Source organism: Homalodisca vitripennis, chromosome 4 (genome assembly GCF_021130785.1).
Source record: "Homalodisca vitripennis isolate AUS2020 chromosome 4, UT_GWSS_2.1, whole genome shotgun sequence".
Lineage (NCBI taxonomy): Eukaryota > Metazoa > Arthropoda > Insecta > Hemiptera > Cicadellidae > Homalodisca > Homalodisca vitripennis.
Window position 1 is genome coordinate 82004997 of NC_060210.1, and position 15601 is coordinate 82020597.

Genomic DNA, 15601 nt, shown 5'->3' on the forward strand with positions numbered 1-15601 from the left:
GCATTTCATTTCTGCTAAAGTTTTGTAAACATGCAAAATTGATAACAGTCTTGGAACTAGTTATAACTTGTACTTCCAAAGATTTTACTTATGGAGCCGTTTTTATTTATAGATAAAGACGTTATTACTGGCCATAATTATTTAAGAACTGGACAATTAAGTCAACTGTTATCAGGGCTCTTGTTCTATGAAAAGCCCTGCAGGTAGGTATCAGAATTATTATATTAGTATTCCAGTAGTCAAAGGTCTACAGAACAATAGTAACAACAAAATAAAGTACCCTATTTTGTCTTTTCTGGATCAATGTTCTAATTAACTTGTTTTCACATTTATGAAGATTTTTGGAAAACTGTATACTAAAAATATTTAATAAGTTTCAAAGTCTTACATTTTACAGAAATTCAACCAGGCAAAAAATGTAGTACAATACAAACTCGTTATACTCATTTCTTTAACAAAATTAATAAAATAGTACCAGTATATATATGACTGTGAATGAACTGGAGCTAAACTTCACACTCACATTGAATCAACCCTCCGAACCATGGCTACGTTACAAGTAGTACCAGTATAACATGATTTTAATTGAATAATCTCAAGAAACCTGGAAGGCTTATTTTTTATGATATCAGTAAAATAACAAGTTTAAGAAGAACTATTGCATTTAATGTATATAAACTACTGGGATCTCTTTAACAGAGCGATTTTAAAATTATACACAGTTAAAATTACTTGGAATGTTTGGTATTGAAGTAGTGATAGTAAATATTTTTATGAAGTGACTGAATTAAAACTTAATATGGAACAAAAAACCTTATGTTTTAATAAGAGGGACTTTTATTTTACTTGGGAACAAGTCATATTTAATTCTTGATTTGATTTTTAACTTGAAAGAATCCTTTATATTTTGGTTCATTTTGTGTTTTGAGTTTGGAATTTTCAATGAGATACTCTGAGTCCATTTTGAATTTTACTTTTGTTATTTGAATTAAAATAAAGTGATTTTTGTTATAAGCCTTGTCATGACAATCTTTTAGAGAATGTATGATTTTGTAACCTTTGTTGGACTTACATAAAAACCTGAAATGAATATTTTAATTTTCCATTGTAAAATTGTACCTTATTTTTGAATGTATTATTTAAATTTTAACAAACTGATTGATTAAACACTTTTTTATAAACATTGTGTAACTAAATAAACTGGCATAGCACTTAAAGAAATAAACAAAGCCAATTAATAGTTATCCTTATCCAGAAATACTATATTCAGCTAAAGGCTTTAACACATTTTTACATGAATAATTATAATCCTTATATTATTCAAACTAAATCTAAAATCAGAATTTTATAATTAAAAGACAAAACAGAAATATACACACTAAAGGATCAAATGTAAACTATTATTAGTCATCTGAAATACCTGTGTGAATGAACATATGCGTAGAAAATTTAGTTATATCTGTTGTTTTAAAGTCACATTCACCACAAGTTAAAGGTTCTTCATCTGACATTTTGGCACCTCCACATCTTCTAGATTCTGTTCGTTTTCTACATACTTGAATGTGTTTCCTCCAATAGTCTCGTCTATGTGACTTGAAATTACATGACTTACAAAATAAGTACTCTTTATTCTCATTTTTCATGTGTCTTTTTAAGGCATTTGTAGAAGTAAACCGCATGCCACATTTATTACAAGAATAAGGTTTTGCCCAAAATGTCCTATGTCCATACTTTCTATGCTCTATTTGGGCAAGGCGTGATAGCTTACGTATATCACACATACTGCAATTGTCCATTAATTTTGTCTGTGCTGTATCTGGTTTACATCTTTTATCAATAGTCTGATCTCTGTCTCTAATTATGTTTGGTTTGTCTTCTTTGTTTTTGGACATGCTACCTCTATTTTTCACTATATGATTTTTACTTTCTAACATGCTTCCATTAACTTTCACAATCATATTGTTTCGTATACCTCCTCTAATATCGTGAATACGGAGTAAATGTGCAGAAACAGTTTTTCTATATTTGTTTTTGTAGCTACACTGGGAACAAGAATAATAATAATTGTAACTTTTAGCATCACCAGTAATACTTTTATGATTAGGCTTTATATTATTTCGTTGATGTGGGTCACATTTGACTATGGGTCGGGTCAGAATGTGATTTATTTGCTTTAATCTAGGTATTTTACCACTATTTGATTTGTTACTAAAGTGTCGCATGATATGCCTTTTTAAATCATAAGATCTGTAAGATCTGAAGGGGCAGAATGAACATGTATGATATTTCACAGTTTTTTTTGTTTTAGTCTGCAAGGATTGTGAGAGCAAGGGTAAATTCATTAAAGTATTTTCCTTTGGGTGAAATCTGAGAAAGTGTGAGTTCAATTTGTTTTTATAGCGGGTATTATATGGACATAGACTACACACAAAAGGTTCATTTCCAGGCTTGTGTTGTTTAGCTATATGTTCTTTCAACCTAGAAAACCCTTCAGATTTATAAACACACATGGGACAACATTTGAATCCATGACCAGCAACATGTTTTTTGAACAAAGTCACTTTCTTAGAGCTGAACTTACAAAAGCGACAGTTGTAAATTTTGTTCTCAGTGTGAGATTTTAGATGTTGGGTATAAAGTCTAAGTAAGGCAGATTTAAAACCACACACTGTACATGTAAAGGGCACCTCTTGATCAATATGATTAAGTTTATTATGCTCCTGTAAAGATTTGATTTTGTCGCATTGATAAATACACTTATTACACTTAAACATCCATTTCAAGATTCCTTCTTTAGATGTTTTTCTGTTTGTATTTGTGTGCACAATCTGATCTTTGTGAATCTTATTATGTTTCTTAAAGCTCATTTCATTGTTGAACACAATTTTGCGTTTTTTGTGTTCAAAACTGTGGCTTTTCATAACACTGGACTGTTCACTGCTTGAAAGCTCTAGTGAAGATGCATTATTTCTCAAATATGATATCTTCTCCTTCCTACGTACTATTCTTTCAACAACTTTACGTTTAGGCAAAGCTGACATATTTTTGTTATTACTGTGCTTTGACATATGCCTCTTGGAAATTGCAATACTTGATGTTGTAAAAGAACATTTGTTACAGGAATACCAATTTTCAGTACTCAACACATTGTGTACAGAGTTCATATGGGTCTTGTAGGAATCCGAATCTTCTAAATTGATGCGACAATGACGACAATACAACTGGTCATAAACATGATTTATGGCATGTCTCTTCATATGTTCCCAACTTGAGCATACTACTTCACAGAAATTACATGAAACTTTCTTTGTCTTCATAGTTGGCTTATTCGCGTGATTTCGGCAATGTTGTTTCATGTCTGTTAATGAAAATGATTTATGATTGCAGTAGGTACATACATATGGTTTTGATACATTAAGATGTTCCTTTTTGTGTTTATTTAAATTTTCAAACTTTGCAAATTTATAAGCACACCCATTACAACAATAAGAACCAGAATGTTGACTAGTTTCAGACATAAAATTTGATTTTAAAAGTATCATGTTTTCTGCATCAGCATTCTTCAAGATGTTAATGGGCTCTCCAGCTTTCTTTGTGCTAACAAACCTTTTTACCTTTGATTTCTTTTTTACTGCATTGCTATGAACTGCAATGACATGTTGATTATATATGTCTGAATCATCATAGTTACGCCTACATTTAGAACAATGCAGATGTTTGTCAACATTGTGTTGTATCATATGATCTTTGAGATGTTGGAACACCATGCTTGAATAACTACAAACATTACAAGACAACACTTTGGTGAGGCCCTTGTGCAAATTACTATAATGATCACGAAGTTCATCAACAGTTGGAAGGGTGTCTTTACAAATATGACAGTAAAATCCTCTTCCTGCATGTCTTTTTACATGAGTAATTAGATTGGTCAAATATTCAAACTTGTACGAACAAATTTTACAGAAAAAAAATCCATTTCTCTTAAAAAATTTTAATTCAGATGTTAGAACATCATCTTTAAAACACTTCTCATCGCAGGACGCAATGTGAGACTCGTGAAGAGCTAAATCGGTACAGTTATGATTACACTTAGAGCATCTATATATTTTTACAACTAAATGTTCTTTCATATGACTTCCAACTTCATCTGGCCCACACTCACTCTTACTAATGTTTATTTGATGCAATGATGTTCCTGATGATGTTGATTTAATTTCCTTCTTTATTTGAAAACATTGAGGTAGAGGTAACTTTGGTCCAATATTTATCACCAAATTCTTCAATGCTGCAATAAAAATGTATGATTAAAATTGGTGATATTAACATCTTTTTTACAAGTAATAATGTACATAAATTAAAATACATATATAATACTTTTAATCATATAAATTAAGCAAATCATTTCAGTTGTAAAACCCCTCATTATTGGCTGAGCTTAAGCAAAGCCTATCACTTGAGAGTCTGAAAAAAATTCATTTTTGTCTGTCCGCACAATTTCTAAAAACGGATTTGAAAGTTTTCATGAAGCTTGATTTTTATATGGGCAACACTGAGTTTGATGACAGTGCATGTCACTCCATGGAATTTGGCTGAGCGTTAGTGAATATTTTTACATTTGTTTTATGGGTAACCATGATGGCAACGAGAAAATAGAAGGGTAAAAAAATGTGTAAACAAACAAGTGCATTCACATAACATTTGATCATGTGACAGTTAATTTCAAAAGTAACAAACAAAGATAATGGAGTGGATATGAATACAAATTTGAGTGTATCATGTAGCAAGATATCCCAAGAAAAATTTAAGCCGTAAACTTTAAATTTTGGATGAAACTTAGTTTCTACATACACAAGATGTGCTCTATGATGGAATTTGGCTGAACATAATTTTTTGTCACTTTATTTTCTGTATTACTGCCTGTCTTTCTGTATTACTTTCTTTTCTGTATTGTATGCCTGTCTATCTGCACACAGGACATCTTGACAATGAATCAAGAATCAAGATGTTTTAACAATTCACAATTATACAACTATAAATAATGTTGTGTGAACAGGTTGGTCGCCAATGTATATAATGTCAATGACTGTCTTATGTATTGAGAATGTCTGGTGAAATTCAGAAATAATGCTTCTGACACGCACAAAAAACCAATTTAAAAAAGATTTACTTTGTTGTAATGATGCACGTGCGAAAGCGGCATACTGTAGTGCACGCAATAAACTCAATTACGCCATTAGAAAGGCAAAAAAAGATTATTTTGCGGCAAAGTTAAAGTGAAGTGACTCAAAATCTTTCTGGGCAACCTTGCGCGCAGGAGATCTAAAGGTAGGCACTGCTGGCGGTTCTGTATCAGTGAATATTTCCCCGGATGAAATTAACCGCTACTTTGCTGGCTTGGGCGGCAATAACAGTGTGAACCCGGAAAGGCTCGCTTTTTATAAGCACGCTACTTGCGAAAAGGTGCAAGATAAATTTCAGTTTCTGCAGGTGAGCGAGAGTGAGGTAAAAAACATTATCAACAGTATCTCCACAGCGGCCTTTGGCATTGACGGAATTTCAATCAACATGGTCAGAGCAGTTAGTCCTTTCTGTATCGGGGCTATCACCCATATCATTAATCTCACTCTCTCCTCTGGCCAACTCCCCTCTGGATGGAAAAAAAGCTTGGTCATCCCTCTTCCCAAAAATAGTAATCCTACAAGTGTGTCTGAGCTTAGCCCCATTTCCATTTTACCAGTTCAGTCTAAGGTATTGGAAAGAATTGTGACAAATCAGTTGGTTTCCTTCCTGGAGTACAGCGGTGTTTTGCCCGATAGTCAGTCTGGTTTCAGGAAGGGTTTCAGTACGACATCTGCTCTACTAAGTTTGACAAACCAACTGTTTTCCGCCAGGGATAAGAATTTCTGTAGTAGTTTAGCTGCTCTTGATTTCTCACATGCATTCGATTCAGTGAATTTTGATATGTTTTTGGCTAAGCTGCATTACTACGGTTTTGATCAGGTTTCAACAATGTGGTTTCGCTCTTATCTGATCGACAGAACCCAGGTAACCAGGGTGAATGATCGTTTTTTCAGGGATTGCTCTCAAGGAGTCAGGGGTTCCTCAGGGTAGCTGCTTAGGTCCTATTATGTTTCTATTGTATACTGCGGATCTTAATTTTGAGTTATCATTTGTTCCCTTTACTCCTACGCTGATGACACTCAGCTTGTGTAGTCATATCCTCCATTACATAAAGACATTTATTTATCCTTCGGCAAGTCACATAACAAGCAATAGACATCGTCAATATTAGAAACTATTAGTTGACTAATTTGTCACAATAGTGTTTTAAAAACTTAATCCTATTAAGCAATAGTACTCACTAGCCTATACACAATCTAGACTAAGTGTTAAAATTAAATTTAAAATATTCTTCTAGGTTGTACAGTGGATTATTTACAAGCCATTCATGTAATCTCTCTGAAAATTTACGATGGTTTAAATTTTTCCAAGAAACTGGTAACTTATTAAAAAGCCTTATTCCCATGTTTTTATGGTAATTCATTGATTTTGAAAGTCTTAATCTAGGCGGCTCAATTCTTTCTTGGTTTCGTGTATTATGAGAGTGTATGGCATTTCTTTGTGTATAAAGATGCAGATTTTTCTTTATTACCATTAATACATCAAAAATATACAAATTTATAACAGTTAAAATGTTTAATTGCCTAAAAAGAGGTCGACAGTGATCACGCGGATTAGAGCCAGTTATGATTTGTATAGCTTTTTTTTGTACAATAAGAACCTTTTGAATGCCTATTCCATTACCCCACACAATTAAACAATATCTTATAATACTTTCAAAAAATGAAAAATAGGCCATTCTTAAATATCTTGGAGACACTTTATTTTGAAGGTTTGCAAGTAAATAAATCACTCTAGACAACCTCTTACAAATATAGGCTATATGAGTTTTCCATGACAGATTAGAATCAATATTTACACCTAAAAGCTTCACTGTACTTAATGAATCTAAGAGATCTTCTGTTTTTAAGGTTACCGACAGATGCTGCGTTTTTTCTTTATTCAGGAATAGTCCATTAGTTTCAAACCAATAAGTTGCCTCTAACAATGTGTTTTCTGAAATTATTTTTAGCTGATCCACATCATTATGATAAGATAACAATGTTGTATCATCATTAATTAAAACTAGAAAGAGTATAGGCTCTAAAACAGACCCCTGAGGTACTCCTAACTTAAATTCTAAAACTTCAGACAAACTGCCATTGTGGTCGACCAATTGCTTACGCTCTGAAAGATATGACTTCAAAATTTCCAAATATTTGCCATCGAAACCATAATACTCCAACTTACTCAATAAAATTACATGGTTGACTGTGTCAAATGCTTTACTCAGGCCACATAAGGTGACCTGGGCAGCATTTTTACTCTCTAAGGTCAGTAAAAGTTGATTAATTAAGCCATCAATGGCATGTGTAGTTGATCTACCAGGACGATAACCATACTGACTATCATTAAACAAACCAGAAGACTCAAAATATTTACAAATTTGTATTTTAAGAATTTTTTCTAAGACTTTCCCTATGACTGGGATACAAGAGATCGGACGGTAACTACTGGGTATATCTGGATTACCCTTTTTAAAGATAGGTACCACTCTAGAAAACTTTAAACTATTTGGAAAAACACCATCATTTATACATCTATTAAAACAATAAGTTAATGGTTCAATAATTACTGAAGCAACCTTTTTTATTAAGTCACTGGACAGTCCGTAGACATCTCTGGATGAAGAATTTTTTAACGAGATTATTATGTTAAACACCTCATTCGAGCTAACTGGTGAAAAGACACAACACGAATTGGCTGACACTCAAATCTACACTTCTAAGACACTGCACTGCACTCTCCGGGGAAGCTTTGACTTTTGAACTTATATCTTCTACAGCAGTGATGAAATAGTTGTTGAAGTCATCAGGCTGGATGCTGCTACCAAGATTGTTGACCGGACTGTGTTTAGCTGTTTTATTTATGATATTCCAGGCCGCTTTGCATTTGTTGTAAGAATGTTCAATTATTTCTTCATTTTTCTGTATTTTAGCCGCTCGTAGTGCAAGTCTGTAGTGTCTTTTCAGGTTCTTAAATAATAGCAAGAGCTGATCGTTGCTATATTTATTACACATGTCTTTACAAAGTAGTATTTGGTTCTTCATTGCTGCTAGCTCCGGTGAATACCAACCAGTTGAAACAAAACATTTTTTAAAACTCATATTAGCTGTACTAGCTTTTAATTTTTTAGCCTTCTTGAGTGGAAAACTAGTCTCAAATAAGGTCTAAAATCTTTAAAAAAAATTTTCAAAGCAGTTACTAGCTGTTAAATCAGGTGAAAAAGACTGGCACCACTGTTCCTCTTCGAGGAGTTGCATAAAGTAACTTATGTTCTTGGGAGTAATCAATCTAACGGTTTTTAATTGACTAGGCATGTGTGTAAGAAATAGGCTTACTCACCGAAAACTCAAAATGTAAGGCATCATGATCAGATAAAGATGGTTGTATGACTTCTGTAATATATTCATGTGGTTTCAAATTGGTAATTATGTTATCCAAGCATGAATTTCCACGTGTAGGCTTGTTGTTTGTGCAATATATGTCAAATTGCCTTAATACATTCAGAAATTTTTCTACTGTAGCTTTATTAGTAGTAACGTCAAAATGAGCATTTACATCTCCACACAAGATTAACTTGCACTTTAATCGAAAGAGAAAGATTAAAAGTTTCTCCAATGACTGCAGAAATATTTCAGTATTACCATCTGGTGATCTATAAAGGGACACCACGATCAGATTGAATTCTGTGAGTTCTACACTAGTAACTTCAAAATGGAGTTCACTGCAGAAATTCTTCAGGTCAATTTCCTTAAAAATATGGTTATTAGCAACATATATGCTTACCCCTCCGCGAATATGAACACTGCGACAAAAACTGCTGCCCAGAGAAAAGTCTTCAGGTACCCATAATTCAATTTCATCTGTATTTAGCCAATGTTCTGCAAGGCATGCAACAAAGTATTTGTTTTGATATAACAGGAGTTCCAGTTCTTCGCATTTTTCCCTTAAACCTTGTATATTTATGAAGAAAATTTTAGCTAACTCTTGGTTTATGGTAGGCATAGGAACCAAGCAGTCATACTGATTTTTTTCAGGATAAGCTGTGGGCCTACACTGATATTTATATGGGTCAACTACTTTCCATTGACCTAATTTAAGGTTTGATCTAGGCCAACTTGTTAAGAAACTTTTTGGGCTAGCCCATTCTCCCGGTTTAAAGATTCGATAGATCTAGTCTTTCTTACTTTGTTTATAAATCTTGAGACAAATACATTCTCTGGCCAAAAATCAGGTGAGTATATGTCACTGTATTAATTGGATGGAATGCCAACTTTAAATGATGAATATAACTCAGGATGTTTTGAATTAAGCTTTTCTACCGTGTAATCACCCGCTTTACAGCTATCCAGAAATGTTTTCAGGTCTTCACACCCAGTTCGAGCACTCAGCCTAGAAACAAATAAGAACCTCATTTTATCAGATGTTGTAAGGTTATGTTTCTCTGTAGATTTTCCAGTGATGAATTGGTTCCTTTTCTTTGCACCCACTTCTCGTCCTAGATTAGGCCTAGCTTGAAATTTCAACCAGTTATCATTATGTGTAAGCCTAGGCCTATCACTTTCAATTTTATTTTCTTCTCTTAGCTTTCTTCGTGACTTGTACAGTTGAAATTCTTCATTACTTTCTTGATTAGAGTTTTTAATGTCCTTATTATCCAAGTACACTTACTCATCCCCTGAGACTGAGAGTATAGGCTTGGAGGGGCTGTTAGGCCTATCATTGGGTTTATTACTTCTATTACTATTAGTCAACGTTCTAGTATTAGTAAGTCTATTATCTATATTAGAAAATGTGTTTTTATCATGAACCATCAATCTACCTGCATATGACTGCCTCCTGTCACTGTTATAAGTCAAAATTTCACTGATGGCGTCAGCTTGATTATCTAATGATTGACGTAAATTATCATTGTCTTTCTTCAAGATACTATACTGTTCACTTATTCCTTTTTGATTTTCACTCAGATGGAAAATTTGAACAGTTAATATTTTTATAGTGTCATTACAATAAGTATTGTTCCTTTCAACTGAAATAGTTTCAATTGAAGTGTCTTTCACTTCAGGCACTTTGAGGTTATCATTGCGGCACATATCACACATCCATATAACTTTACGGCCCAGCGTTATTATGCAATCATATTCTTTTTCATCAATTCCAACACATTTACTATGATACCACAACTGACAATTTCCCTCACACAAAATCGCCATACTATTTTTAGGAACATTTTTCGCACAGGTTCCACACTTGATTTTGCTAGTCGGCGCCATCTTGATCTATATGTCTTACAGTCTTCCTTGGCAATGCAGCAGATTAATGCTGATTTGTTGAGGGTCAGGCTCTGGGCTGACAATCACGGGCTTCAGTTAAATCCAAGAAAGTGTTCACTTGTTAATTTTTACCCCTCTTCAAATGCAGTCTTTCTTAGTAATGGACCCTTGGGAGTTTACTTGGGAGGTGTTCCTTTGCATGTTTCGGACACAGTAAAAATCCTTGGCGTTACTTTTAACAAGCAGTTAACCTTCTTGAACCATGTTCAAAATATCAATCGTGGTGTAATGAATAGGTTAAGAATATTGTTTAGGTTTAAGGGGTTACTCCAGGAGGAAGTAAAACTTAAGATTGTCAAAGCTGTGGTTTTCCCAGTTATTGCTTATGCTCTTCCTGTATTTGGGGGAAGATTGACCCTTGAGGGTACGGTCCTGATTGATGGGTTACAGAACTCTGCTGTAAGATGTGTATACAGCCTGAGAAAATTTGATCACGTTAGCCAGTATCGCCGTACAGCAAGGATTCTTCCGATAAAGTGCATTTTCAAACTTCAGGTGGCTTGCCTTGTTCACATGGTGTTGCTGACGGGAAAACCCTCTTACCTCAGGGGGATGCTACAGACCCGGGCTGAGATTAGGGACTGTCACACTTGGCAGGACACCATGCTGGAGGTGCCCAGGGTCAGGCTGGAGATGGGGAGGAATGGATTTAGATACTTTGGCCCTCAGATATACAACAGCGTCTCTCACAATCTAAAGGCTTATGGATATTCCTTGTTTAAAAACAATCTCAGACTGGCTTTGGAGGAGGAGTGTTTCACCCCTAAATAGCTGTTTAATGTAATGTACGAGTATTATTGGTTTGATTAGTTTAATTTTGTATTTCTCAGATGATGATAGATAGATTTGTATGTGCCTTGATTGAAAATGTATGACTTGAGTTATTTTGAAAAACAACAATGTAATGTTGAAAATCACTTCAAATAAAGACGTTATTTATTTATTTATTTTTTATTTATTCTAGCACAATGCCAAGTCCAAATATCTGTCTATTTGCTGCTATATTTTAAAAGCAATAAGTATATGTTAAAATTCATCTACACATTGAATTATAATAAGTTTTACTTTAAAACAAACATGGGCAGTTATTTAAAACAAACAATTAAAATTGCATAACTTATTTAAAACATAATTTATCAAACATAACAAAATAACAATGCAATAGTTATTTATAAATGAAATAACATCAACAAAATAATATAATATAATAACAACCAAATTCAATAAACAACTTTAAAAACATAAGATGAAAGACAACAATTAATCTACAACAATGACAGGCTACTAAAATATCTTCAATGCTAAACCAAATTAATTTAGTCAAAACTGCATTATAAAGTAACACATATACTACAGATTGTCCTGTAAAAATTCAAACTCGCTGTAGTAAGTCTTACTTATCACTAAACTTTATACTGAATTTTAAAGCCCAGATATTGTAAGTTTCTTTAAATGATCAGGTAACTTATTCTAATATTTATTTCCTTTATAATTTGGTGAATTTCCAAATAATGTTAATTTGTAAACAGGAAAGAGCAGTCTGACTTTGAAATTTAAGTGTTATACCAATGTTCATGTTGAATAATAAGTTCTGAATTTGGATGACCATGAATAAGAATTACACAATAAAAAATGTACAATAATAGGTCTCCGTTTTCACACGAAGCCCCTCTGTTCAAAAACAACATAGTTCTTACAAATCTCTTTTGCATTTTAAAAATAGAAAAATAACTGAACTACTTTCCCATATCTGTATTCCATATTGTGCTAGTAAATAAAAGCAAGCATAATAAACTGCAATTTTAATTTTAATATCAACTAACTCCTTCAGAGTCATATTTGGTAGCTAGCATAGCTCAGTTTTTATTTACCACTTATATGTATGGTCTCCAAGATAAGGTTTTATCAATAATTAATCCTAAAAATTTTGTTGTGCCAACTGTATTCAGCAATAAGTTACTGAAATTTTTCTGAAAATTTGACAATGCCTTATTTTGTAATATCTGGAATTTTACAATTAGTTTGTTATTACTATTTAAAGCAAGCCAACACTAACAGCAGGGGTAAGTCACTTCTGGAATATATAATGTCCCGTGGTCTAGTGATTGCAAATGTGCCTTCGTTTCGCACGAGGACGCATAGGGAAGTGATAAATGTGACCATGAGGACACATAGGGAGGTGATAAATGTGACCATGATGACGGAGGGTATGGTTAATCGGATATGCGGCTGGCAAGTGTCTGACAAGAACTAGTGCTTGAAAAAGTTTGGTACAGGAATCCGAGAAACACAAAAACTAACTGGGTATCATACAAGGAAAACCTCAGGGTACAAATAGAATCTGACTGTACTAATGGGAAACGGATTCATAACACGATGCAGCTGGACAAATCTGCCGGCAGTTTGACCTCTGCAATTGTGGGCTCTTTTGATCTTAGCTGTCCTGTTATCAACAGGAGTAGATCCAAAGTAGCTATCGTTCTATGTAGGCACATTTCACCTAACTACTTGTTGTTTCTGAGTAGTCTTTTACCATAGGCTTGAAGAATATCTCTATGGAGGCTGTCAACCTATTGATCAAGACCGTCTATATCCCCCAACCACTTCTTGATGTTCCAAGACTGCCTCAAGAAGTTCACGATATAATCCAAAATCAGTCAATCTTGGAACTCCGTTCAGTATTACGAAAGTCCCTGGTTCATGACAAATAATGCTTGATATGACTTAAATCAATATCTTACATGCACACTGCATTGAGGAAAGGAAATTTATTATAACTTGGACATGCTCATCAATAAAAACTGTGTAGCTTATTAGTTGAAATAGAATATTTTATCCATATATTATGAATAAGCTATTAATTTACAGAGGAAAGTCCATTTTCATAACCTGTTAAAACATAACAATATTGTAATGCTCACCAATATTTGAGATGTTAGTGTTGGATTCTAATTTAATTTTCTTCAATACTTCATTACATTCAGAATTAAAATCCAATTTCCTTTTTCTTGTTACTTCCTCAAGCTAGAAAAAAATGAGCAAAATTACAATATAAAGTAAATAATATTCTAAGATGACAATTACGTATTTTTATTCGACTTATATTGTGTGCTTGATTGAATACATTTATATTATTGAATATATTTATACCATTATTCCTCATATATAACTATGACTATATAATATACATACTTAATACACTTATTTCTGAGAAACTAAAATCGGACTTTTCAGATCGCCCTCCTACCTTGTAACAGACTTGTAATTGTAACACTAACCCCCTCAAAAATAACGTAACCCTGCCACCAATACCCTCTCCTCATTTCACATTTTTCTAAAATTGTAACATAATGGAGACAATTTCAAACTCCAAAGTAAAACATGATTTATTAAAATAAAACTAGCATTTCACAAATGTACTTAATTATGTGTTTTAACAGTTTCTTCTTAAAATGTGTATTTTTGTAATTTAAGTCAGTTGTACCTTGTTAACTTGTTTGAATCTAAATGCAATCACAACATAACAAGACAAATCACTACACCATCGCGCTCACTGTTTTTTTTTTTTTTTTTTTTTTTTATAACTTTCATATTTGGTTTTAGGATAGAGGCAAGTTTGTGATCTTAGCTGTTTCAAGGCTTCCTATCCAATTCATCCAATTTTTCACATAAATGATGGATGAAAGCTTTTTGGTCAGATTATATATGTGATCATTCCAAGAAAGGTCAGAACCAATTATAAGAATTGTCATTAATAGTTTTTTTTGCACTTCCTCCACTGTAATTTCGGAGACTTCAGGAATTTGCTGAAATTTATCTGTGATGTTTTTGACGGATTAATGACCAAATCATTTTGAAAACAGTATTGGAGTGCTTTATTTGTTGTTGATAAAATATCTAAGTATAATTCTTGTGGCATATCATGTGTAAACAGAAGAGCTGTATCATATGCTTGCATTATGGTTTCGATACTGTATCCCTGTTGAAGCTGGAAAATCTTTAAAAATAGAATGAAAAAGAAGGGGTCCAGAATAGAGCACTGAGGCACTCCTCTGCTGACTAAGAATTGTGTGGACTTGTATATACGTGTTTTTCATTTGTGTTTTGTTGAATTTGTGTTGTGTCCTTTTACAAAGCTGGCTACCCAATCTTTAGCAAGCCCCTCTATTCCCAGAGTTGAAAGTTTTTCAAACTAAGGTTATGGCCCAAGCAGTCAAATGCCTTGCTATAATCTAGTAAGATTGCTGACACGGACCTGTGTACTTCCAGATGGTCAAGCTAGTAAGCAGTTGTGGTGGACCTTCCTTTGAGGAAACCGTGCTGTTTTTCTACAATGAGGTCATGTCTTTCCAGATGGTTTAGCATTCTTAACAGTGCAACCTTCTCAATTATTTTTGAAAAGGTCGATGTTAATGAGATATGACCATAATTTTCTTGTATTGTGCGAGAGCCTTTTTCGTGTTTTGGGTACATTTTTGCTATTTTTAAAGGTGAGGAAAACTGACCTAATCTGAATGATTTGTTTATTCTACTGACCAGTACAACAGTCAGTTCTTGCAGTGTTTTACAACAGATGGAATTTCATCCATTCCACATGATAACTTGGATTTTAGTGAGGTTATCACTAATAGAACTTCATTAATAGTCGTCTTGTGGGTGATAAACTTAAAGGCTGGTTATTGCTGGTTGGTGAGAGAATTGGATGGGTTATTGTTGTGCTCTTGAACTGAATTCTGTTTTCCTCCAAAGTGGAGTCTGCTATGTTCACAAAGTATTGGTTACGGTGCTCAACAATGTCAGCAGACTTATTTACTACGTTTCCAACTATTCTTAGCTGTAATTTTGGATCTTTCTTCTGTGACGGCCCATTAAGAAAGCCCCTTGACCATTTGACACTGTGAGGTCAATATTATTATTGACCAGTGAAGTACTACAGTATTTATATTGTAATATTACCAACCAACGATTCTTCATTATTCCTAACAGTAAAATGTAAGTACTATTACTTACAAAATATCTACCGTCACCTAAATTATTAAAAGGAAATAAGGAACAGTGATTATTATATATTTATTTAGTAAGATATAAGTCCAAGTAATAGTTGC

General features: G+C 33.4%; 1 protein-coding gene across 1 annotated transcript in view; it reads right to left on the reverse strand.

Annotated features, from left to right (window-relative positions):
• Positions 1-1234: 1234 nt before the first annotated feature.
• LOC124359639 (zinc finger protein 43-like) overlaps positions 1235-15601 on the reverse strand; it is a 49723-nt gene continuing 35356 nt past the window's right edge. The window contains exon 4 of the mRNA XM_046812545.1: positions 1235-4285. Within this exon, the coding sequence (XP_046668501.1) occupies positions 1404-4130 (2727 nt within the window). The 5' untranslated portion in view covers positions 4131-4285 and the 3' untranslated portion in view covers positions 1235-1403. The remainder of the gene's footprint in view (positions 4286-15601) is intronic.